We start from the raw sequence: 23,022 nt of genomic DNA on the forward strand, positions 1-23,022 counted from the left end.
CAGCCCTGAATTCAATGACAGGATTGGATGACCAAACTGATATTAGGTTATCGTTGATGCAGTTCAGTGACTTTATTCAGGGTTACATGGAAACTATTAATCACTTCTATCCCTCCCATCTTTCTCATCTATCCATCCATCTATGCATCTATCTGCTGACTTTTGCTGGAGTTGTCATCTGATAAATAAAGAGGCGGTGATGTGATGTGTCTCGTGATCTGATCCTCACTGATACTCTGGCAGAAGAATAGGGGGTCGCTGTTTCCCTCCCACATCAGAGCAGCAAACAAAGGCGGCACAAACATGAGAAGCTTGACTGTCAGAGCGGGTGACCCCGGGCCTGACCCCCCCCCCCCCCCCTCCGGCCAGCAGAGAAGACACAGAGGAGCTTCATATGCGGCCTTCATTCACAGGAACTGGCTTACATACCGAGTACAATTTGCATATTAACACAGAAACAACTTGCAATGGAAGATCTATTTGTTTTTAGAAGAGATGCATGTTATACTGTTTTGAAAATATAGGGTCCTCAGCTTTCAGAATCTGTAAACCGACTGCATGCTGTCCAAACTATATCTTATTGCAAAGTATTTAAACAATAAAGTTGTACGAGATGGGAACCCACAATTTGCGGAACACTCGCAGGATGGTTATGGTTAGGCATTGACCTTGAAGGGTTAAGGTTAGGATAGGTTGTCAGGCAGCGAGTTGCAGGAATGAGGCCTAAAACCAAGAAATGAGTTAGCATTTTTGCACTTCCAATTCCCTCGTCTCAAAGTCAACGAGTTTTTGGTTAGATGCCTGAATTCAGCTCTGTGGTTTACGCAAGCTTAAGATATTTTCACTTGTACGTGATCTTGTGTTTGCCACAGAGCTTGTTTTCTGCAATAATCCAAAATCCAAAGGCAAAATCTCACTGGCTTTTTGTGGAGGGGACCAATGTGATGGTAAATTCCAGGGTTGGCCTAAAAAATAGTCATCCCTGCACCACTGGATTGTGGATTATCATCTAGACATTAAGTTGTGTTCAAAAGATCAGGGGTCATTTTCTTGTCAGTCTACATATAAGATGTTTGGTATCACTGGATAGCAGAAATGACGAGCTTTCTACAGCACCTAAACGCAACATGGCTCAAAAACCACATTGTTTCGTTTCCAGCGGTGAAACTTCACATTTTGCAGTCACACTGACATAAATCTATGTTCATGCACACACTTCACCAGGGCTTATGTCATTTCCACCGAAACAGCAGATTTGTGTTACTTACGGTTCTACGGTAATCAGTGAGCCTTTGGGAGCCAGCAACCTTCTTAAGCTTTGTTTATGCACGCGAGCTACGAGCACGCAAAAAGGCATTTATGATCAACACGCTGTTCGTTGCATTATTCTCCGAAACGCCAGAGGGCGTACAAACAAAATGTAATGTAAAGAAGCAAGAAGACAATTCCTGCAAAACACCATAAAGGAGCACAATTATTAACTGTAAACTCATATATCATATTCATGGACGTTTCTATTGCCTTTATACAAGCCCTGCAAAGAAAGAAGTCAAGAAACAAAAATTCAGCCTGGGCCAAGATACGAAAATTGTGAGGACCAAGTGCCACAACCGCTTGTGGAGCACTGACACCAACTAGCAGACAATCATTCATCTTTTCCCCTTACTGAGACGAATCTGTGGATATGTCACAGGCAATAGCAGGGCCCTGCCATTATCTATGTATTGGCCTTTATAGCATGGAGCTCTTCAGTCATACATACACAATGCATTGGGTTTTTACCTCTTTAAATGTTTATGGGAGATGTTTGTTATTTCAAATTGAATTGTGTTTTAGTAAACCTTGATATGAAATATAATAACTTAACAGGTTAACTTACAATTCACTAGCAACTTACAACTCATATTCCTCAGCTTCTCTTCAAAGTAGCCCCAGCATTTATTTTGGGTGTTATTTTAGGCGTTTTCTCCCAGGGGTAGGTCTTAAGAGGTAAGGCTTTTAAACTAAACACAGATAATATTATTAATTTATTATGATAGTTAACAGATTTATTTTTAAAGAAATACTCAAATAGTTTGAACATATGTAGACTGGTAATCTCAAGTCAAATTCTTCTGGAGCTGCAGGTTCCTTTTCAAATGTAATCCAAGGCCCTGGTATAACTTCTTTTAGCTGTTATCGTTAATATGTGACTAATCTCAGGTTGCTGTGTGTCTTGGGTGCATATATTTACACAAGTTCCCATATTTCCATAATAAACACTGATATCAGTGGCACGTACAGGGTGATGCAGATTGAAAGGCGTTGATAAACTGTTGTCCAACTTCAAAATGTATAGTCATGAATGTATGAGAGGTGAAAGTGAATATAAAAAAAATGCATTGCTGAATCCTTCCATCCGTTGGTCAATTGATCATTAAATTAATTATCAAAAGTAGCACAAAAAATAGAGACTGCAAACAGATGGCTGTTCACCAGTTTCACATCTCCCGCCCACATAGTTTATATAATTTGGTATTTACTCATCCACACGTTTCCTTCTCACGTAAGGTTTATTGCACACCATGTGATCAAGCAGGGTTCTTGCTGGATTTTATTTTTTGATTCAACGTGTGAAAAACAATACCCTTATCTTCACTGCGTTTAATTCCAAGCGGTGATGTCACACACTGAACTGAACCTGTTCCCTACGTTGTTGGGGGACTTCCTGGAGTGTCCCTCGGGGGTCCCAGATCGTCCCCGAACACCACCTTGGGTACCACGACGCACACACACACACGCGCGCGCGCGGATGGGCGGTGAAAGTTAGCGTGCGAGCAGCTGCCAGGCAGCCCGTGCAGCTTTGTGCGCATGTTCTCGTGCTTGGATGGTGAAGCTGTGCAGGTCTTCATCATCATTGCAAGGTTGATGTCCAACTGGGAGACGCGAGGATTTGCAGGACAACAGCGTTCAGAGATCGGGAATATCGACACATCAGGTGGCATCATGAGCAAAGTGCAGGGAGGGATGAAATGCGTGAAATACCTGCTATTCGTTTTCAACTTCATCTTTTGGGTAAGTCCGCTTCGCTGACATGAAACAACGTTATTGCTGTTGTTGAATTCAGCGTCATGTCCGTCGCGTCGTATACGTCTGATTTATTTATTTTAAACGATCTAGCTTGGTTTGCATGGGGAAAAAACCTGCTCGTGCTCCGCCTTCTTGAAGTGTTTACATGGTCAACACGCTGCTGATAGTCTGTCCATTTCTATTGTTAGATGTGTTTTTTAATTAACCGGTTATACACTGAAAAAACTGGGGAGTTTATTGTGCACATTACTATCCACCTGCTTGGCTCAAACTCCTCTCTGACTCTGTTCTGTTTCCTTAAATCGTAAAAAACAATCCTTCATTATGTCATCAATCCTCATTCAAACCCATTATAAATGCCCCCATTACAGCCCTTAAAGTGGCCTCTATTTTTGAACTGTTTCTATAAATGAATGAGTAAATCAAAGGAGAGACTGTAAGCCTAACCATGTTAACGCTCATGTGATTATGTGCTGTGGTCGTCCTGCAGCAGCAGCAGCGCTGCAGTGTGCTGCCACCTTTCCAACACACCCACTGTTCAGTGATCTGATCTCATGATCTGGCATTGTGCTGTGACTTTCCTGCAGCAGGTCTAAGGGTTTGGGCAGGGTGGTGTTTTTTACAGACAGGGTTAATCTGTTTTGGAAACACCGTGGAAGGTTTTGTTTTGGTCTATTGCTTGATAAAAAATCTGCTCAGATAAGGTGACCTGTGGCTCCGGCTACTGTAGAGTCACTTTCGATTTTCTCTGCTGTAATTTATCATCTGAATATTATCTCTGTAGACGATGGCAATATTTGTTAAACATGCTTTTGACTTGTTACTCCTCGAAAACAAAGCTGATGTCCAAAGGTTGTGCATACATGCAACCTGTAACTAAAGAGTGAAAGACGGATTCTTTATGTCCAGGCTATTTTATTTTGAAAAAGTAGACAAGCAGGTCCCTGCAGATTTGTCCTGCAACCCATTGGGGGGTCTTGACTCCCAGGTTGCAAACCATTGCAATCCTCTGCGTACATGTATTGTGTTTAAATGGCTCCCTTGTGTTATTTCAGCATTAGTTTAGCTTGAAACGTGGTTAAAGTAAATTCATTAAAATAGATATCAGTGATTCCTCAACGATCTATAAATTGTAGTCTCTATCTGAAAATAGAAACTAATGTACCTTTTCCAAGAGCCAAGGGTGATGTCTTTAAATTGTTAGTTTTGTCTGAAAAAGAGTCCAGAATCCAGAGAGATTAAATTGACTATCACATAAAACAAATAAAAGCAGCACATGATCACATTTGACACGCTGGAAGTAGGTCATGCATTGCATTTTTATCTTGAGAAATGACTTAAACAATGCATTGTTTAAGTCATTTCAGCACAGTAGTTGCAGATCCATTTGATCGATTAATTGGCTAATTACGTGCTGTCACAGACTCGTGGATGGCCGCTCATGTTTTACTGCTAAATGATACAGTATATTGGGATCTAAACGGCTGCATTGACTCATCTGCGCTCTGTAAGACGATCACTTGTGTCACACAAACGGACAGCGGCCTCTTTGTTTAGGAGTTTGGGGACTGAAAGCAGAGCTGTTGTGGTCGGAGCCAAAAGGGGCGTACAGTACGTTGTCATTTTGGGGTGCAGAGCCAAACAAGCAGCCAATGCCATGTGTGAGTTACATCACCCAGGCACTGTGAGGCTGGCACAGCCTGTGGCTGAAATGCACCATGGGAGATGGATCATAGATGCGGCCGTTAAGACCTGATATTTTGACGGTCCATATGGAAACATGAGCTGCTGTTCTCCTCCTTCAATTATTTGTTCTCTTGAATTTCTTGCAGTCTCTTCATTTGATATGTTTTCCACAGAATTTGATTGTTCACTGTTAAAGTTTAAATTCATTATAAGATATCATATCACATGTATAAGATAAGTAAGAGAAAAAGGTTTGTAAATTAGTTTTCAATCTGTTGATTATGTTTTCTCATTTAGACTTATTGTGTAAAATGTTCTAAAACTAATATCCACTTTTACATGATATGCATTTAATATTCAATATGTATCTTCATATGTATCTTAGGATATAAAACTGGCAGTAACCAAATAATGCTATTTGTTGTATGTAGAAGGTCAGAAGGATAAACCTTCTCAGGGTGACACCTTTCAATCGATTGGTTTATTTCTGGTCAAACATGGAGCAACGATGTCCTCTCAATGTTGTGACAAACACACCTGATACTCTCTGTTAACTCGGGCTGTACTTCAACGTATGACCACTGACAACATTGCAAAAATGTCTTAAGCAAAACAATGTTCTTTTGGCTGCATGTGAAGCTTATGATCCTTTTTAAGAGTCTAAACAAGTCTTAAACTTAGACTAAACCTGTGGTCGTTAAAGAGGCAATGCATTAACATCTCTGGCAGCAGTTTGTTGGGAATAGACAGAAGAAAAACTTGGACAGTGAGCTTCAGGAGCCACTCTGTTGATGAGACAAAGACGAGAGCGCCACCAGCAGAATATTAATCAACAGAGGAGCCAGAGAAAAAAAAAGGAAAACGTGATGGGCCTCAATGTTTAACTGTGAAGTGATATCTGGGCAACAGCATTGAGCGCTGATCTCCAGAGACAGAGACACTTAAATCCTAAAAATAAAAAGGGACAATTCATTGTGAATTAAAGGAACAGTGTTTAGCATTTAGGGGGATCTATTAGCAGAAATGAAAAATAATATAGTTCTCCTTCACCATGGATGTATAAAGGGAACTGGATACAGCGTCGGAGGCAGAGCCCCGTTCATTCCTATGAACGTTGCTCTGTGGCACATGAAGCAAAACAAGTTTTATAGACTTATAGAATTCAGATAAAATTACCCAAATCTTCCGTCACGATCTTCCACATCCATGGGGCTATAGAGCTAGCACACTAGCTCCTCCTTTAACCTCGCCTCCCAGACCTCGGTCCAGCCTCGTTCTCGGGCTCAATCACATGAACGCAGGAGGGAAAATAACCCGGCTATTAGTGCATTTTTATTTTATTTTACTTTTAGGATTGAAACATTTAAATTAGGGGTATTCATGTGGCTGAGTTACAGCCATCTCTTTCCTGTCTATGGGACAAAGTGTTTTTGGCCCCCATGGCATCAATTGACGGACCCGCAAATTGTCATTCCACTGTTTGGCCACTTTGTAAAATTTTCTTCCAAGCATGGCGCACTTCCTGGGGAGAAGTTTCAGTTGGTTGCAATCTGCAACCTCACCGTTAGATGCCGCCAAGTCCTACACACCGTTAATATTCTGTAATCGTGTGTAATTATGACATGAATATTGATTCAATAACGTATCGTTCCTCAGCTGTCGGGCCTGTTGGTGCTGGCTGTGGGACTTTGGCTCAGATTTGACCCAGAAACAGTGGAGCTGCTGACAGGTGACGGCGCCCCCGACACCTTCTTCATAGGTACGTCCTCCAATCACACCTCACCTGACATCTACAGATCCTAAAATATGGTGCAAGATACAGAAATCCAATGATTTTAGTTGATTATTTAACTTTAAGTGGTGCCAGTTCTGTGTATATCCACCACTTAACAATGTAAACATGTCGATATGGGCTGCAGCTTTTATTCATTCGAGTAAAGAGACGAGGAAGGAAAAGTCTCATGTGGATTTTATCAGCCACAAAGAAGCAAATCCAATTTGTTGTTGATGAATTTCCTCTCAAAGCCATAAAGTTTGATATAATATTTATAATATATATATCATTTTTCAGGAGATTAAAAGACATTTTCAGCTATAAAATGAATCTAATTTAGGTGTGAAAATGGCCCCAAATCAATCAATCTCCTCTTTAGAGAACTCAGTACCAGATTACATGCCTGATGACATCCGGTTTTATGGTGCGCTGTAAAAATCATTTACAACAAACGTCCCGAGGGGGATTCCGCTCCGCCATTTTAACTGAAGAACCTTTCCGGAGCAGAAGGTGTTCGAGAGCAGTAATGAACGCTTGACAGGCACATTTCACCCTAACTACATTGTGATGTTTCATCACTTCCTCCATGGAAACTCACTCTCTAAGTGTTTTTAATCATCATTGACATCCTCACTTATTCGGCCCGTTTTTTTAAATGCGCCACCTCGCTCTGAAGGGCCACTCACGGCACATATGGTGCCGAGGGGGGAAGTGAAAGAGGATACGTCCAACGATTATCGACACGCACCATTAGTGGTATAGTGCTCTGTTTTATGGGTTATGGAGAGAATTGCAAATATTGATTCGTTTTCCCTCTCAGTAGAGTTCTACCAAAACGATCAGAGATGTTCAAGCAGTGACAAATGGACTGGAGCCTCTAACTGATTAATGAGCTGCTCGACTCTTTTGCTGAAAGATCTTTAAGTCCGTAGCACCTTGTGCTCAGGTTTGCTTTAGATTAATGATAATCATTCAGATTAAAACACACAGTATAGGTGATTGAAACATACAGTGGAGTGGACAAACACCCTTCAGTGTGTAGGCCAGTAGTCCATACAATAGGCCTCTCTCTCTCTCGCTCTCTCTCTCTCTCTCTCTCTCTCTCTCTGCGTAGGAGCAGACGATTAGAATGAAGCCTATTCTTGTTACTCCCGTTTAGACCATGACCTAAAATGGTGACTTCACTTCATCTGCTCTCTGCTGTGCTTTCACGGAGCTGGCTGCCTCCCTCGGGACACGAGGAGCAGGCAGGGTGGGGCAGGTGACAGGAGTCTATCCTGAAGACTCCTTTAGTAGTAATACTGTACTATGCAGTGCATCATTGCGTGAAACAAAGTCATGTTCTATACAGTAGCTTGTAGAAATGTGAGGGGGGGAAAGGGATAAAAGCCAAAGTCAAATACAGCCTGTTACTGGAACTACCAAAACAAAACCAATATCCACTGGACATAAATGCGGTCAAACACAGCAGACAGGATACCATTCTCCATATTATTGAGCTACAACACACTTCTGTTCTCACAGCTTCTCATCCATTTATGCAAACTACCGAAGGTGAGATAATTTCTCTACAGTTTGGTTTCATGTGACATGCAAATATCACAGAGCTCGTCCTGTATACTTGGATACTTGGATGTGTTAATTTACTCACGTACCTCACTGTACTTCATTGTACACATTCCAAATAGTGTACAGTTCACTCCTGATACAGTCACTTTGCCGGTTAATGTTCACATTGCCCTGCATTTATATATATCCAGTATTACGAACTTTGTGTCTGTGGTGACATTTACAGAAAGAAATGCTGTATTACAGTTTTTACTCAAATAGAAGTTATAAATCAACCAGGACTGAAATATTGGTTGCGTCCAAAATTCCATAATAACATGCTATTTAGGGACAATACGCCCACTTAAATATCCCAGAATGCAATGCGGTAGTAACAGCAACGTTCATAATAGCGGACAGCTCTGTGACGTCAACAACACTTCAGTGTAAGTCTAGGTATAAGATTTCATAGGCGTAGGATATTTTGAGATTAGTTCAGACTCACTATGATTCTCTCAAATCATCGTGTGGTCTCATGAGGTTGGCGCAGGTTACCATGGTTATGTATCTCCAAACACCAAGTACATTGAACTATACACATATTGAGTATACGGTATTTAGCACTTGTCTAAACAGGTGTTGATCTGCCCTTATTGGGCAACGACAGACGGCAGCAGCTTGCCGGATGTCATCAGTGAATCCATACGTCTGAGAGATCCTGCGGAGGGTCGATGGTCTTACAGCGGAGTCTTAGCAACGAAAACAAATATCCTGAGCAGCACGGTGGAGGGCCGCTGCCTGCATTCACCTCCAGCAAGGAGACTGAACAGAGTGATACCATAACAACTTAAGTGGAAGCATTCCCTACGGGTGACTCTAGCTTTCCACTCGGTCACCTTTGTTGCTCTGTGCTTGTAAATATCCATTATGAGCATTTACAGACGGGAGAGAAACTCAAGAGGCAGCTGAGATGTTCGCACTAACATGTATCGCTACCAGCAACCTGCTGCCAGCATCAACAAGGTGGAAGTGTTCTGCTAGTTTGCGCCAGCCTCACTGAGAGGAAGTGCTAAAAACAGCACCAGCCAAGATCACTTGTTGTGTGGACACTTTGTATACACAGTAGAAGCTGTCTTGGCCCATTCTTTTTTTTTCTTCCATTGCTTACTCTCTGCTTTGAAGCAGCGTATCCCTCGTTTCCAGCCGCCCTCGGCTACTGGCCTCATCTTTACCTCCCTTTTTGTTCAGCAGCAGGAAAACAACAGCTTGCAACCCCCCCCCCCCCCCCCCCCCCATGTGGATTAATTAAATCGCTGCAGTGGTTGCTTTCTATGTCACCGACTAGACCCTTAGCGTGGACCTCGGGGACGGGTTCGGTGTATAGTTACAGTGTGAAGGGCTCAGTAGCGAGGGCTGGGAGAAGGGGAGCAGACCGAAGGGAGGTGACGACATCCAGGCGCATGGGGAGCTGAAGGTTGGGGGGATGTAGTGTAACTCTGCAGCAATCAGATATCGAAAAATTAGATTTGGCTTTTTACCAGACAGATGGCATCTGTTGTACCGCTTTACCCTGCAGCACTATGAATGCACAGAGTCTGAATCAAGAGTGAACTGGAAGCCTTGCTTCTCAATAGACTCTGTAGCTCTATCAGCTTAAATTCAAATTCAAATCGCGATACTGAGTCTGACTGCACCTCTGAGACATAGATAAGAAGAATTGCCAGCTATTTGGAGCTCACCTGCTGCAGGACAGAATCCACCGTATTGTTTTGTCTGAGAGGATCGGACAGATGGTATTTATTTTCAGAGGTTTCAGTTACTGGACTGTCTTAACAAACGTTCATCCATCCAACCCATGGATGGATTACTGAACGGGTCTACCACGCACAGGCCCGAAGGCCCAAAGTGTCAGGGGCCCCCCTATAGCCGTCACCTACAAAATGTCACTCAAACAGACATGAACCAACCAAGACTCAATATGACCACAGAGAAAAGTAGAACAACTACAAAGAGACACATTGAGACCAAAATAGCTGCAAAGAGACACAAAGAGACTCACAATGACTGTGAAAAGAAATTAAAACAACTTCAAAGATACACAAAACGACTACAAAGAGACTCCAAACGACTACAACGTGACACAAAACAACTGCAAAGGGACACAAAAGCACCACATAGAGACACAAAACAACTGCAAAACGAGGCCAAAGAACTATACAGTCGGTGTGTCCTGCTCCTATGGAGGGGAGGTGGTGGGGCCTTCCAGGACACAGTTTAAACACTAATCTGACAGATTAGATGCACTCATCTATGACTCACGATACACCAAAATAAAACAATAAACTATTTTAAGCACCAATCCAAACATCAAAAAGTGCAGTTTGTTGAGATTCTGATGTCTTTCATCTCGACTCAAAGCTTTCAAATGCAAGAGTGGGCTGATGATCAGACTGAATTCTGGATGTTTCCACCTACACTTTTCTGCTCACAACAGCCTTTTAATAGAAATTCTAAGCAAAGACATGAAAACAGTTGGACCATGCTGCCATCCTCAGTTGAAGATGTGAACTACAGTCATGTGTCCTTGAGTCCATTACGGCTTTTAATTCCTCTATCATGAACATTACAGGATTGGTGGGTTGTTTGCTGATTTATTTCCACAGAGAACCACAGTAATAATCGATCTGCCTTTTCTCTCCTCACTCAGCCGTGTACATCCTCCTCGGCGCAGGAGGGCTGATGATGATCGTCGGGTTCTTTGGCTGTTTTGGTGCTGTGCGTGAGTCTCAGTGTCTTCTAGCATCGGTGAGTTAAAGTGCTCAACGTTTAATGTTCCTTTACTGGTGTTTTGAACATATACTGTGAGGTGACGCTCTATTTTTTAAAGGTCTCTAATTTACATTTGATCTAATGCCATAATTTCCTTTTCAGACTTTTATTAATAAGGACAAAAACTAATTAAATAAATCCATGAGCTCTAGGTGCAATTCAGTAGTAATTATAAGGGGATTAGACTTTGATTGGTCTTTTAGTCAGTTCACAGCAGGTGAAAACGGTGTGAAATGTGTCAGCAGACAAGCATATAATTATGAATATAGAGAATAAAGTTTCTATTAATAAATGAATATTAACTTTTTCCCTGTTAGTAAAGTAGTGAAGTAGTAATACATTACGTACTTCTTTCCAGGAAACTCCCAAAGAAATTATTATGAAATTGACAAAACAATCTTAAAGACCAAGAATGAACTTTCAGTCTCAATATTAGTAAATTAGAGAGAAATAACTGACCCGTAAAATAAAGTATTACAAACTCTTATTGTACGGAAGGTAAAGATATATATATAAGGCCGTAAAAAGCTTGTCGTCTGTTCTGCAGTTCTTTGCTTGTCTCCTGATAATCTTTGGAGCAGAGATTGCTGCTGGAGTGTTTGGATTCATAAACAAGGAACAGGTAAAACACTTTAGTCATTCTTATTTTTTAAAGCTGATTTTAATGTATCTTCTAAATAAATAAAAAAAAGTGTAAAATACAAGTATGTGATGTTTTTGTTATATCTCAATAACAGATTGTTGAAGAAGTCCAAAAGTTTTACAGCATCTCTATTGCTGACGTCTCCACTCCGAATGCCACCGCGATCGCATATATTTACCACAAAACTGTGAGTACAACTTGTCACGATAAACACCACCAGCGTTACAATTCTAATCTCTCTACTCTTCACATCTACAGCTGAACTGTTGCGGAGGTTCCACATCAGACACGACCAACGAACTCTGTGCAGAGGCAGAGGAGGACGCCCAGGTAAACCCGCGTGCCTGCTATATCACGTTATACCACACGGTGGCGGTAGAGAGCCGGTTTAAGATTAGACGGTTTGCTGCATTTAATATTAGTATGGTATTGCGTCAGCAGGGTTATGTGCATAACAATATAAATGCTTAATTCTTGTTCTTAGGACTGCCTCACTGCAATAACAGAGTTCTTCAATGACAAGCTGCATGTTGTTGGATACACTGGGATCGGGATTGCAGGAGTGATGGTGAGAAGATACAAAAAGTTACATTAGCATTTAAATATTATTTGTTCTCATCTACTTTCTAACCATTTGCCCCGGGTTGTGCTACTTTACACGAAGCTCCGTACGTGTTTCAACACGTCCTGAAATGTGTATTTGATTTCAGATCATAGGAATGATCTTCAGTATGGTTCTGTGTTGTGCCATCAGGAACAACAGGGAGGTTATATAGATGGTGAGTTGAACCCCCCCCCCCCCCCCACACACACACACACACTCACACATCCCCACCAGCCAGCCCCCCACTCGCTCACTGATCCCTTCATAAAAGCCCGTCTGAAGAGGAAACGCCAAAGTTACATTTTAATGTGATTTCTCCTAGTCCAGAGTGATCTGGTGGGGGAGTTCAAATGAGTACCACGAAGAGAGAGTACAACACATCCCAGGAGTCCACCACGGGGCCAAATTCAACACGATACGCTGGAATCGTTATCTTCACACCTTCTCCTCAACTCCACCAGCACTGGAAACGATTATGTCTCTGCTCCTCCACGTAACACGTGCTCTGCTTTTGGCACAACTCTGCGACGTTCTCAGCTGTCACACAGCGCTGCACTGCAAGCTACTAGTCAGTACACAATGCCTTCTTTGACACAGGAATGTGCTGTAAATATGGACAGCTATTTTTATGCACCTGCAGTTAACTATTTATTTGTGCCCTTTCTAGCCCGTTTGTGTGTGATCAATACTACTTTGTGTGCTTGAATGTTTTGAGGACTAGCAGACCTTTGCAGAGTAGATTTCCATTATGTGCCTACTTAGTTCAAACAGGAAACAAGCCTTCCGGCTGGCGGCACTATTTACCTACATCGTGTGATTTCAATATGTACATACTGGCTCAATGCCACCACTGTCAAGTATTTCTACTTTAAAAGCACAATAGAGGAAGCGTAGATGTGATATCGACCCAAAGGGTTAGGGAAGGTCTGATGATAAACTGCCACTCTGAATATCAAAATTCATCTAAAAAGGTCACAAATAACACTTCTGTACATCCGTGTGAACTGTAACAGCGAGCTACTTTGCATTTTGTGATTTTTTTTGGATGTACATTTTGTTGCTGTGCCAATAAGTTGTGAATTATAGAATAATATAGTTTTTGCCATGTTAACCGTAATAAAAACAAATACTGGGTGCTTTTATTGACGAGTTTGTTTTTCACCCCCGCCCCCCCACACTCACTTTGAAGAGTCTGAATCACAAGTTCTCTTCTTGTGAGGCGTCTGCGGTGGCAGCAGCGCAGAGGAGGTCTCATGAATGCAAAGGTCAGGGGACAAGAAATGGCAGCCACTCAAATGCTAAACCAGCGTAATGCTGGAGAACACAAAGTCGCATAAAGGACCACAATGACAGAGGACCACGGGCTTTTTGAAACAACACATTGGCAAACAGAATAATCTGACTCACTTAAATTTGTTATTTCATGAGCAGTGAAATCAATCCATGAACACAGAACAGAGTACATTGCAAACTTTAATGTATATACACACACACACACACACACACACACACACACACACACACACTATGTACAAAAAACAATCACAAAACATTGTAACAGTCATGTTTCCAGTCACAGTAATAATGCTTTTTTTTCCCTCCAATCAGAGAAATGTCTCCTCTGTTAAGGCATGAACCAAAAGGTATACATGTGTTATTGTAGAGGTCATGTAGGTTACATGGATAAACATACATATAATGGGCACGACTGCATCTCAAGTTTTTGCAGGTGGTAAGATACAAACATTGCAGTTCACAGAATACTAATCAACTCTTAGGGCTGATATCAAGTATATAACAGGAGCATTTATGGTTTGACAAACCATGTGGTCCCACGTCAGTCGGAAGGTTCATGATCAGTGACATTAAACACGTACACTCGAAAGTTATTACTGAAAGTGTATCTTTTCTTAAAAAAGAAAAAGAAAAAATCCCTTTGCTGTAAATTGGGCCCCATTAGCAGCCTTTGTAACATGAGACAGCAATGGAAAAACAAAAAAAAACATACAAAGTACTACAAGCTGCTGCATTGAGCAATTGAAAAACTAGCATACTAATATATGAAAAGTGAACAAATGGAAGAATTGTGTCTATTTGATGGAGTGAGCTCCCGTCCCTCACAGAGGGAAACAGGACCGCCTCAGAGACAAAGAAAGAATAACACTGCAACGCCGAGTCCCCCATAGCCAAAGGCCAACAGATTCAAGTGCAAACATTGCACACTGCCTACTGAATAAGTCACAAAAGTGTTTAAGTGCAACACAGCTGTCAGAAGTTCACATCACAGCTCTTCATTAGCATTTCTGACAAGATTATTGTTGTAGTAAACAGATGGGTGTGTAGCTGCCAGTTCATCCATCTATGCTCAGAAGGTCCTATGCATGGCCAGCCAGCAGGTCCACATGCTCTCACGCCGACAGGAGGTTTAGAGGCGTGTTGTCCAGGATGTATTCGGCAACTCCGGCAAAGTACATAACCTGAGCGATGCCGAACAGAGGAGCGATGACCAGAGCTCGACAGCCAGCACCTTTCAGGAAGGCAGACGGTCCCTCGTTTCGCATTATTTTACTGTGGAGAACCAGAGGGAGGAATTCATGTTTAGAGACACACACACACACACACACACACACACACACACACACACACACACGAGAGTGAGTGAACCGTCTTACCTCACACAATCCACAACTCCGTTATAAGTCTCCTCACTGGTCCCTTTGTTCAGTGACTGCAGTCTAGTCTTCACCACTGGAAAAATTAAAAATAAAATACATTTAATTTCCTTCCAGAAACATTACAGTGCTGCTACGACACGGTTACTACTTTTCTCTAGAGCTCGTTTTCAGAGATGATCTAGCGAACTGACAAACATGGATGGCACAATTTCATTTAATCTCAACCGTTTTTCTATTTCACGAGGTAACCCTGTACTAACTAAACGGGGGGCATCTTGTGCCTCTCAAACTCACCGTCACAGGGGTTAACAGCCACAGCGGCAGTAGAACCTGCCACACAGCCCGAGAGGAACGCCCAGTAGAAGGGGGACGTCTCCTCGGGACTGGCTTGGCCCAGCCGGTTCAGGTTGGCAAACAATGGGAAGTAGATAACAGAGAAGGGGACGTCCCTGAAATAAATCAAACAAAAAGTTGTTTCAGACTGAAAACCTGATCACTGGTCTAACAAGTCGACACGGTTCCTGTTCAGCAGGGATCAGCGGTTTTACCTCATTAGCGTTGCCCCCAGCCCTTTGTAGAGGCCCTGGATGCCCTGCTTGTGGAAGAGTTCTTTTGCGATCTGTGTGGCGGAGACGGCTCGAGGCGCCGAGACCACCGTGCCAGAGTTGTAGGAGCGTGTGAGCACGGTGTTAGTGGCCACGAGCTTGGTGGGAGACATCATGACCGGTTTCTGCTGCTGGGCCGCTTTAGAAAGGAAAAACAAAAGAAGACAAAAACATGTTGGTACACGACACACGATGACGCCGGTTCGAGTTGAACGCACACATTAACGACATTCCATATCAAACGTATGATTCTCACCAAGTCTGCCCGCGTCCTGTAGCTGTATCTTGAGCATTTCCATGGGGGTGGTGACGACCACCTGGCACATGCCGGCACCACAACCTGCCAGCATCTCTTTAGACACAGTCAGCCCTTTTCTGTGAAGAGATAGGAGAGACATTAAGCACCACAACTGATACTTTTATTTCCCTTAGATGATGATGATGATGTCATGAGACTGTTCTGCTTACCCGTCCTTGGAGAGGTGATGCCTGAAGAGGTCATTAGCAGCCAGCTTGATGGCCTTCTCAGGGGTGACCAGGGCCAAATTTACAGCAGCGCCTGAGGAAAAACAAAACACGCAGTTAGCATTCAAGTCGCAATGAAGTTTTCACTCAGCACATGAACATTTCCTTCCACTATCATTACAATAGAAGTCAATTAGACCATTGAACAGCTTATCTACACACAGACAAGACAAATTACCAATTTAAAAGTAGCTTCAGACATGAATGGAGGGGGAGGGGGGGAGAACTGACAGTTAAAAACATGTTTCAAGAGAGGAAATGAGGGTGATGATGAAGAACCAGAGGAAGATGCAAACGTCAAGTCTGTGAAGTACAGCGAGAGCCCTCTTTGTATAGAGAAAACTTTAAGAAGGTAAGGTAACTGTTTCTAATGAAAGTCAGTAAGTAGTTAATGACAACAATGAAAAGATGTGAAGTGACAGGACAGACTGAATCCTCGACCGTGTTCGCAGACTTTGAGCAAACTTAAAAAGCTGATCTGTGAGACTGTTGCTCATAAAATGAGCCACGGATTAATCCACCGCAGTCATATTTTTAAGCTCAACCAAAGTCTGCAAGGACACGTCTTCAAATGAGGATCCACAACAAGGTGACAGGAGAGTGAAGGAGACAGCCGAGGAGTTATTAACAAGTCAAGTCACAGAACATGTAGATGGCAAAACAAAAAACTAGATTTAAAGTAGAGCAATATTGTAAGAACCATCATATGATTTGCCTCCAGCGTGGCTGCGCCTTATCGGCTAGCCTTCAATATCCCAGGGGGACCCAGGTCTGTAATATGAAAAACACAGATGCAAACAAACAGCTTTCCTCACACAAGCAGAGACCCACAGTAAATAGGTCTCCATTTCTCTCATATTCAACTATGTCCACAAGATGTCTCTTTCTTTTAGACATCAAATCAATGAAGTGATCATTAAACTTACTGCATGAATGCTATTAAAAACAATATATATATATTTATAAATATATACACACACATCAAAGCAGTAATAAAAACACGAGAGCAGCTTTGGCCACTTCTCTCTTTTAGCTTAGTCCATTATTTTAACTCATAACTATACTTTTTAAAAAGGAACTCATGCCATCAAAGCACACTGTATCTGAACAAATCAATCAATGTTCAACCTCGTCACAGAAAGCGCTCTCTCTCCCTCTCTCCTACATGTTTGAGCCTACTGGTTCTTAATACTCAGGTGAGAATAACTCTTACCTCTGTACATGCCAAAGTACCCCTCTGATCGGACTGTCTTGACAAGGCAGTCCACCCTACAAAACAAGAAAGCAGGGAAAACATCATCGGTCTGACCCATTTAAAAAAAAAAGAAAAAAAAAAAAGGTGGCCGAGTTGAAAGAAACATTTGACAAAGGGGCCTGATCATTTTAAGGGGATTTAACGGTGGTTTATCACGACTGGCTTAGCAAGAGTTAGTGAACTGTGGCTCTTCTACGTACACAGACGCTTGCTTAGCGGGTCAATGGAGCAGAACATTTCCTCCCTTCACAGGCATTTGGGGGATTGAGAAAAGACTAGTCAGGAATTTCACTAAATCCACACATTCATCGTGATGCCCTGAAGCTGTCATTGTAGCTGGATTATACGTGGGGCGCAGCAGTAGTTACAATGTCAATTGGCAAACAGGGCGTTGTCGCGAAGGACAAAAAGTAACTAAAAACACTTACATGCTCTTGTAGACCTGCTGACCGGGTCTCTGATTCTGCAGCCTGGTCTTTGCCAAGTCGATGGGGAAGACGCAAGTAACCCCGACAACGCCAGCGATGCCGCCATTAATGAGCTTGGCTGGGAGGCTAAAAGGAGACGGCAAACAAAAACAAAGAGTGGCAACACTTTAATGTAGGAATTCATCTATAACGGAAACAGTGAAAACAGATTTGATACTTTTCTCTGTTTAATAGCATTGTATACTCATTATATTATGAGCTTTGGGAAACAGTGGACAGTTTATAAGAAAAAAAATCTGTTGAGTAATCAATAACGACAATATTTGTAATTACTGATTAAGCTGTAAGCCATCCATTGGTGAACTGTGACGTCCCATCACATGTTCCTAAGGCCCACAGTAATGTCTTTAAAATGTTTCATCATTTCAGCTCTGGTGCCACTAATGGAAACTGATTGCATATAATTAGACTTCATGGAGGAGAGGAGACTCACCTGATCTGCTTCTGAGACATGATGACTTTGCAATAAGTAAAGACAGAAGTGTAAAACGCAGTGATGTAGATCCAAGTGTTCTTCAGTAGGTGAGTCCTAGAAAAGAGAAAACGGGAGGATTTATTCAAGGACTTGGGCAGCTTCCGGAGTACTCAGACACTCTTAGATGCACAGAGTTTATCCCACCGACAGCACAGGCTTTGGATTATCCAAAGCACCTCAGAGTCACGAGAGAGCTCAGCTACTCGCAGAATGAGTACTACAACCCGTGGGCGTGCCCCAACTCGCATATCGGAACACCATACATGGGCATTGTCAACCTCCATTCATGAAGATAGACTTCGAAGTAACGTTAACACGCAAACTGAGGCGTGGAATGAGATCTACTTGGTTGTATGTGGCTACGCTACAGGCAATGCAATTCAACTAGAAAGAGCTTCTGTTATCTTTATCGCGTTTTAAATAAAGGGCTCTGCATTCATAAGTCATGTCATGCAAAAAAAAAAATGTAAATAGTTAAATACAGCATTGTCTCATAAAGAGGAAACAGAAGAGCTGTTGCTTTTGGGTTTGTTAAATTACCAAAGATACCCGTTAAGACTGATACCGACTCTAAAAGCGAACAAGCTGGCTACCTCGAACAACTTGATGACTTTTGAACGCATACTAAATTATAAGTATGAATTTTACTCACCAAAAAGATTGTCTTGCAGTAATTCTGTAAGGTTGTTTCAAGCCGCTGTTTGTGTTTCCGTGTGAGTCTGGCGCCGTGTGTCTGCTGATATAGCGGTGTGAAGAGAGAGTGGAAATTTCCACTGAGTTTATATCAGAGGGGCGGAACTACGTCGCGTCACTGCTCAGCCAGTTTACATACCCGGAGCTGATTGGCTCCTTTGAACGGTCTCTTGCTTCATTGGAAGGTCTATCAGTCATTCTACCAAGCCACCAATCAGACAGCGACAAAGATAGTGAAGGGTGGACTATGAAATAAACCATTGTTCATCGAACACTTCTTTAAATGATTATGATTAAAGGTAAAATAAATACAAATGCTTAAAGTTGGACTTTTAAAGATGTTTTTTTTGTGGCGGGATTATCCCTCAAGTCGGGGGAGGGGTCAAGGCACAGTTTCCTTTGATCTTGAGGCTAATATAGTAAGTCCCATTGTACATCTTCAGTTAAGATCATCATCCTAACCTAATCTATGCTATTGAAGGGTGAAAAGTACATTTGAGGCACTTGAGTACGTGTACTTCTACGCAATCATTTCAGTGAAATAATTAACTTTTTTCCTCCACTATCTAACAGCCATTGTTGCCAGTTATTTTAATGATTCTATTTTGCCTACAATACGCATCGTAGGTTTAGAAAATATAATATATTGTTTGAGATAAATTACCATACAGTACACCACATAGTTACATTTAGCTCCCTCTTTACCTGCTTACATGTTAGTGCACTAGTTGCCTGATGATAAAAAAATAATATAAGATAAAACAACTATAGGGAGCTTTCTCTTGCATTATAAGTTATTTTGGTTTTGATACTTTTAACTGCATTTTGCTGATAATACTAATACAAACTTTTACCGAGGGTTTGAAATATAGGACTTTTACTTGTAAACTTGAAATTCTGGTACTGCTACTTTGATGTAAATAGTTGGGCTGATCCCTTCATGCCATCTTTGTGTGAGGGAACTGATGGCCAAGTAGGCGTACACATACAAGGAATTTGACACATACGCAGAAATAGACCGACAGAAAAAAACAAGGTCGACAAAGCTGAACAAATTCCACCACACTCTCATTCCTGTCTCTGTCTTCAAGTGAGGCACTGAACTCACAGGTATGTCTTTAGGCAACCATGAGGAGTTGCCTGGGAACCATACATACAAATCTAGCAAGAAGGTGAAAAAAAACAAAGAACGACTGTGGCTTAACCTGAGGTAAATGTTTGTTTAAAAACGTATTGATGTGATGAGACGAACATGATCCATCTCTTGTCTAGGGTAAATCAGAAAGGTAGCCTATCAAATGACTTAAAGGGGTATTTTCAATGTGTTATCAGACCATCTGGTCAGTTGAATAGGTTTCAATTACATGTCCTGACTAAGCCTTGGGTGTGACCTGCAAAGTTGCAATGCAAATGCCGAAGGCAAGAGGGGTCTTGTTAGGATTGTAACTGGTTCCTTTGGTTTGGTTTGGGATTTGATTTGGGAACCTGCCCTTCACTTGCATAGCTCAAGCTGTGAAGTTGTGCAACAGTGGGTGCTAGATCAAGTATGTTGACAGTTTTACGATAGACAGCATTATTATACTTACATAACTATTCTATCTTGTTTGATTAAATATTATTACATTATACTTGGGCTATTTTGATCAGTATCTTTTGTATTAAAATATAGCCAAATCAGGAATCGGATGATCGAGGATCATATTAACATTCATTATAAACCCTGTTGACACCAAAAGAGGAGCAATAACTTGGAATTTTCCAAGGATTGTGCAGATAGTCTTTCTTGTAAATGGTTTTGGAAAATGTTGTATATGTTCAGGAAGAATATTTACAGCATGGATAGTGTGTATGCTTTTGCACTGGCTTTTTTTGTCTTTTTTATTACCACAACAATGCTGCAATGTGCAAGTAAAGCAATTGCAGACTAAATCTCAAACAAAATCAGTAGTGATAATGTACATTTTTTATAACATCACCAAGGCACAGTTACATGTTAGCATGCTAATTAGCTGTGAACAGGAGCCAATAGCTGCAAACGATGGAAATGTCATTAGTTTTACAGGCATTTGGTCATCAACCTAAGTACTGGAAATACAAATTCTGACCTGATGGCGGTGCTAGAGGAAACCTTAAGGTATCACCAAAGTTATTACAATCCGTCCCGAAGGGACCATGAATGTGTGTGTGTATCAAATTTCACGGCAATCCATGGGATAAATTGTAGAAACATTGCTCTCAAAATCACAAATGTGGACCTCACGGTGGTGCTAGAGGAAAGGTGAGGGGATCACAAAGTCATTAGGACACATAGTCTGGGAACCATGAATGTCTGCATAAAGTGTTGTGTGAATCCATCGGGGTAGATGTTTAGATACATCTCTAACACGAAGAACCAAAGGCACGAAAAGAAAAGTTGGGGGATCATGAACTGACAATCAATGTCTGTTCTAAATGTTATGTTAATCTTTCCAGTAGTTGCTGAGATATTTCAGTCTAGACTGAAGTGGTGGATAGACCAACCGACCAACCAACCAAACGACAGGCTTTGCCGTCCCCATAGCACGGTCCAAAGAAAAATTTCACATTTTTTCTAGTTGAATAAACACAACACAAACAAACTGTTGTAGGGTTTGTCTGAATGATCGGTATGTGTGCCACATGGCTGGTTCTGCTGATGGAAGCAAATTCCATTTCATCCACTGTTTTTTTTCCATTTGGGTGTTAGGGTTTTCAAAACACCACATACAGGGAATTTCAGCTGGGCGATTCAAATCATTGTGCCATACCAGTCTGATGATTTTAGAGTTATATTAGCTCAAGTGTTCGTATAAAATTCACAGCATAATTCACCCTCCAGTTATGCGGGTTTATGAGTAAAGCCATGCTCGAGCATGTAGAGCTTTGTAGCCAGGACATGGTTTTCATTCATGAGATGGAAAAATGGCCCTCCTTTGCTCAGTTAAAAAAAAAAAGATTACTATAATTACTATAATTAAGATATTAACAAACATAAAACCATTGATCTAATCAAATTAACCTCATTTTAACACAAGTGGGTCAAAGGAAGCGAAGCCTCATTGACACTGATACACAAAGACATAAACGATGGACAAAAAGTCCCAGAATGGACATTTTGTCAGCTGACTTTGCAAGGTCAAACAGAGTGTCGGGTTGTCAGAAGTTGTACAAGCTTTCTCTCAAGGTCATAGTGACTCAGCTGTTTACAAACAGCTTTTTCATCTGCACCCCTCCCCCATACCGCGAGCTGGAACTCATCTAGTTTTGTTTCATGTCTACCCCAAAGACCACACCTCCTCCTCAAAGTTGCTTCAAGGTTCGTCATTTCATGAATCCTGTCAGGCATCAGTGGCACAAAGGCATAACTTGATATGGGGAGTAATGTAGATGGTCACTCCTGTTGACTGATGAAAAGAGGGACAGAGAATCATCCTTGCCCTTTGTGCTATCCATTCAAATTTGATGTTTTAACCAGCTTTCTATTCTATTCTATTTTACTAAATGCAAGAAGATGTCAGAACTGCAGAACCAACAAAATAAGACCAATAGGGCTCAGTTACATACAGTGACCGTCCTAACACAATAGCTTTTTCATCAACACAGAGACACTTAAATATAGAAACTGTCACTGACAGAATATACGGTAGGATAATGTAAGCAGAGAGCAATATCCCAGAGATCCACATGATGAACTCATGATACATTCTCCCACTCTGAACTGCTGTGCTATTAATAAGCTCCAGCTGTCTTCCCAAATTCCCTTTGAGAATGGAAAACTACACATATAAGCTCTGGGATGAGACAAAATTACTCAGCGGATAACGTAGTCACACTGTAATTCTGGTGTTTGGTGACTCTTTTGCGCGCTGTGTGTCGGATCTTTGCGGCCCACTGGTAATCCATTTAATCAGAGGAGGTGCGTCAACAAGCATGTGCCTTCCACAGTGACTGCTGAGGAAAATATCCTGGGGTGACATTGTGGAGCCTAGTGGCCTTGTGTGTGTTTCGTAAACAGAAAGCTATATACTCAGGATGTGATTAAGTCAAGCACAGCTTAGTCAGAGAGCTATTTAGAGACTTCAGCTTTAATTGGGTTGCATTCAGAGAATCCCTGTCAGAGTAAACATAATATGTC

At 41.7% G+C, this 23,022-nt stretch overlaps 2 protein-coding genes across 2 annotated transcripts; one reads left to right on the forward strand and one right to left on the reverse strand.

Annotated features, from left to right (window-relative positions):
- The first annotated feature begins 2,888 nt into the window (after positions 1–2,888).
- tspan2a (tetraspanin 2a) lies at positions 2,889–13,281 on the forward strand. Its single transcript, XM_079184751.1, has 9 exons — positions 2,889–3,054; positions 6,412–6,514; positions 10,785–10,882; positions 11,454–11,528; positions 11,644–11,736; positions 11,808–11,879; positions 12,034–12,117; positions 12,260–12,328; positions 12,476–13,281. Exons 1-8 carry the CDS (start codon positions 2,908–2,910, stop codon positions 12,323–12,325), a joined length of 738 nt encoding a protein of 245 aa, XP_079040877.1. The 5' UTR covers positions 2,889–2,907; the 3' UTR covers positions 12,326–12,328; positions 12,476–13,281.
- A 327-nt stretch (positions 13,282–13,608) lies between these two features.
- On the reverse strand, positions 13,609–18,913 carry slc25a55a (solute carrier family 25 member 55a). The gene is made up of 10 exons (XM_079186262.1): positions 18,829–18,913; positions 18,135–18,230; positions 17,642–17,767; positions 17,172–17,227; positions 15,902–15,992; positions 15,690–15,808; positions 15,377–15,572; positions 15,123–15,277; positions 14,826–14,901; positions 13,609–14,721 (listed from the first exon to the last, which is right to left on the reverse strand). The coding sequence occupies exons 2-10, from the start codon at positions 18,152–18,154 to the stop codon at positions 14,562–14,564; spliced, it is 999 nt and encodes a 332-aa protein (XP_079042388.1). The 5' UTR covers positions 18,155–18,230; positions 18,829–18,913; the 3' UTR covers positions 13,609–14,561.
- Between the last annotated feature and the right edge of the window lie 4,109 nt (positions 18,914–23,022).

This window comes from Pholis gunnellus (assembly GCF_910591455.1).
Source record: "Pholis gunnellus genome assembly, chromosome: 3".
Taxonomy (NCBI): Eukaryota; Metazoa; Chordata; class Actinopteri; order Perciformes; family Pholidae; genus Pholis; species Pholis gunnellus.

What these genes read in the sequence shown, in the direction of transcription:
- tspan2a (XM_079184751.1), top strand. Translation starts at nt 2,908, where the DNA reads ATGTCCAACTGGGAGACGCGAGGATTTGCAGGACAACAGCGTTCAGAG. An exon ending in CCCCGACACCTTCTTCATAG is followed by an intron (nt 6,515 to 10,784) that starts GTACGTCCTCCA and finishes CTCCTCACTCAG; the next exon opens with CCGTGTACATCCTCCTCGGC. An exon ending in AGGCAGAGGAGGACGCCCAG is followed by an intron (nt 11,880 to 12,033) that starts GTAAACCCGCGT and finishes TCTTGTTCTTAG; the next exon opens with GACTGCCTCACTGCAATAAC.
- slc25a55a (XM_079186262.1), bottom strand. Translation starts at nt 18,154, where the DNA reads ATGTCTCAGAAGCAGATCAG. An exon ending in CAGCAGGTCTACAAGAGCAT is followed by an intron (nt 17,228 to 17,641) that starts GTAAGTGTTTTT and finishes CTTGTTTTGTAG; the next exon opens with GGTGGACTGCCTTGTCAAGA. An exon ending in GTACTTTGGCATGTACAGAG is followed by an intron (nt 15,993 to 17,171) that starts GTAAGAGTTATT and finishes GTTTTTCCTCAG; the next exon opens with GCGCTGCTGTAAATTTGGCC.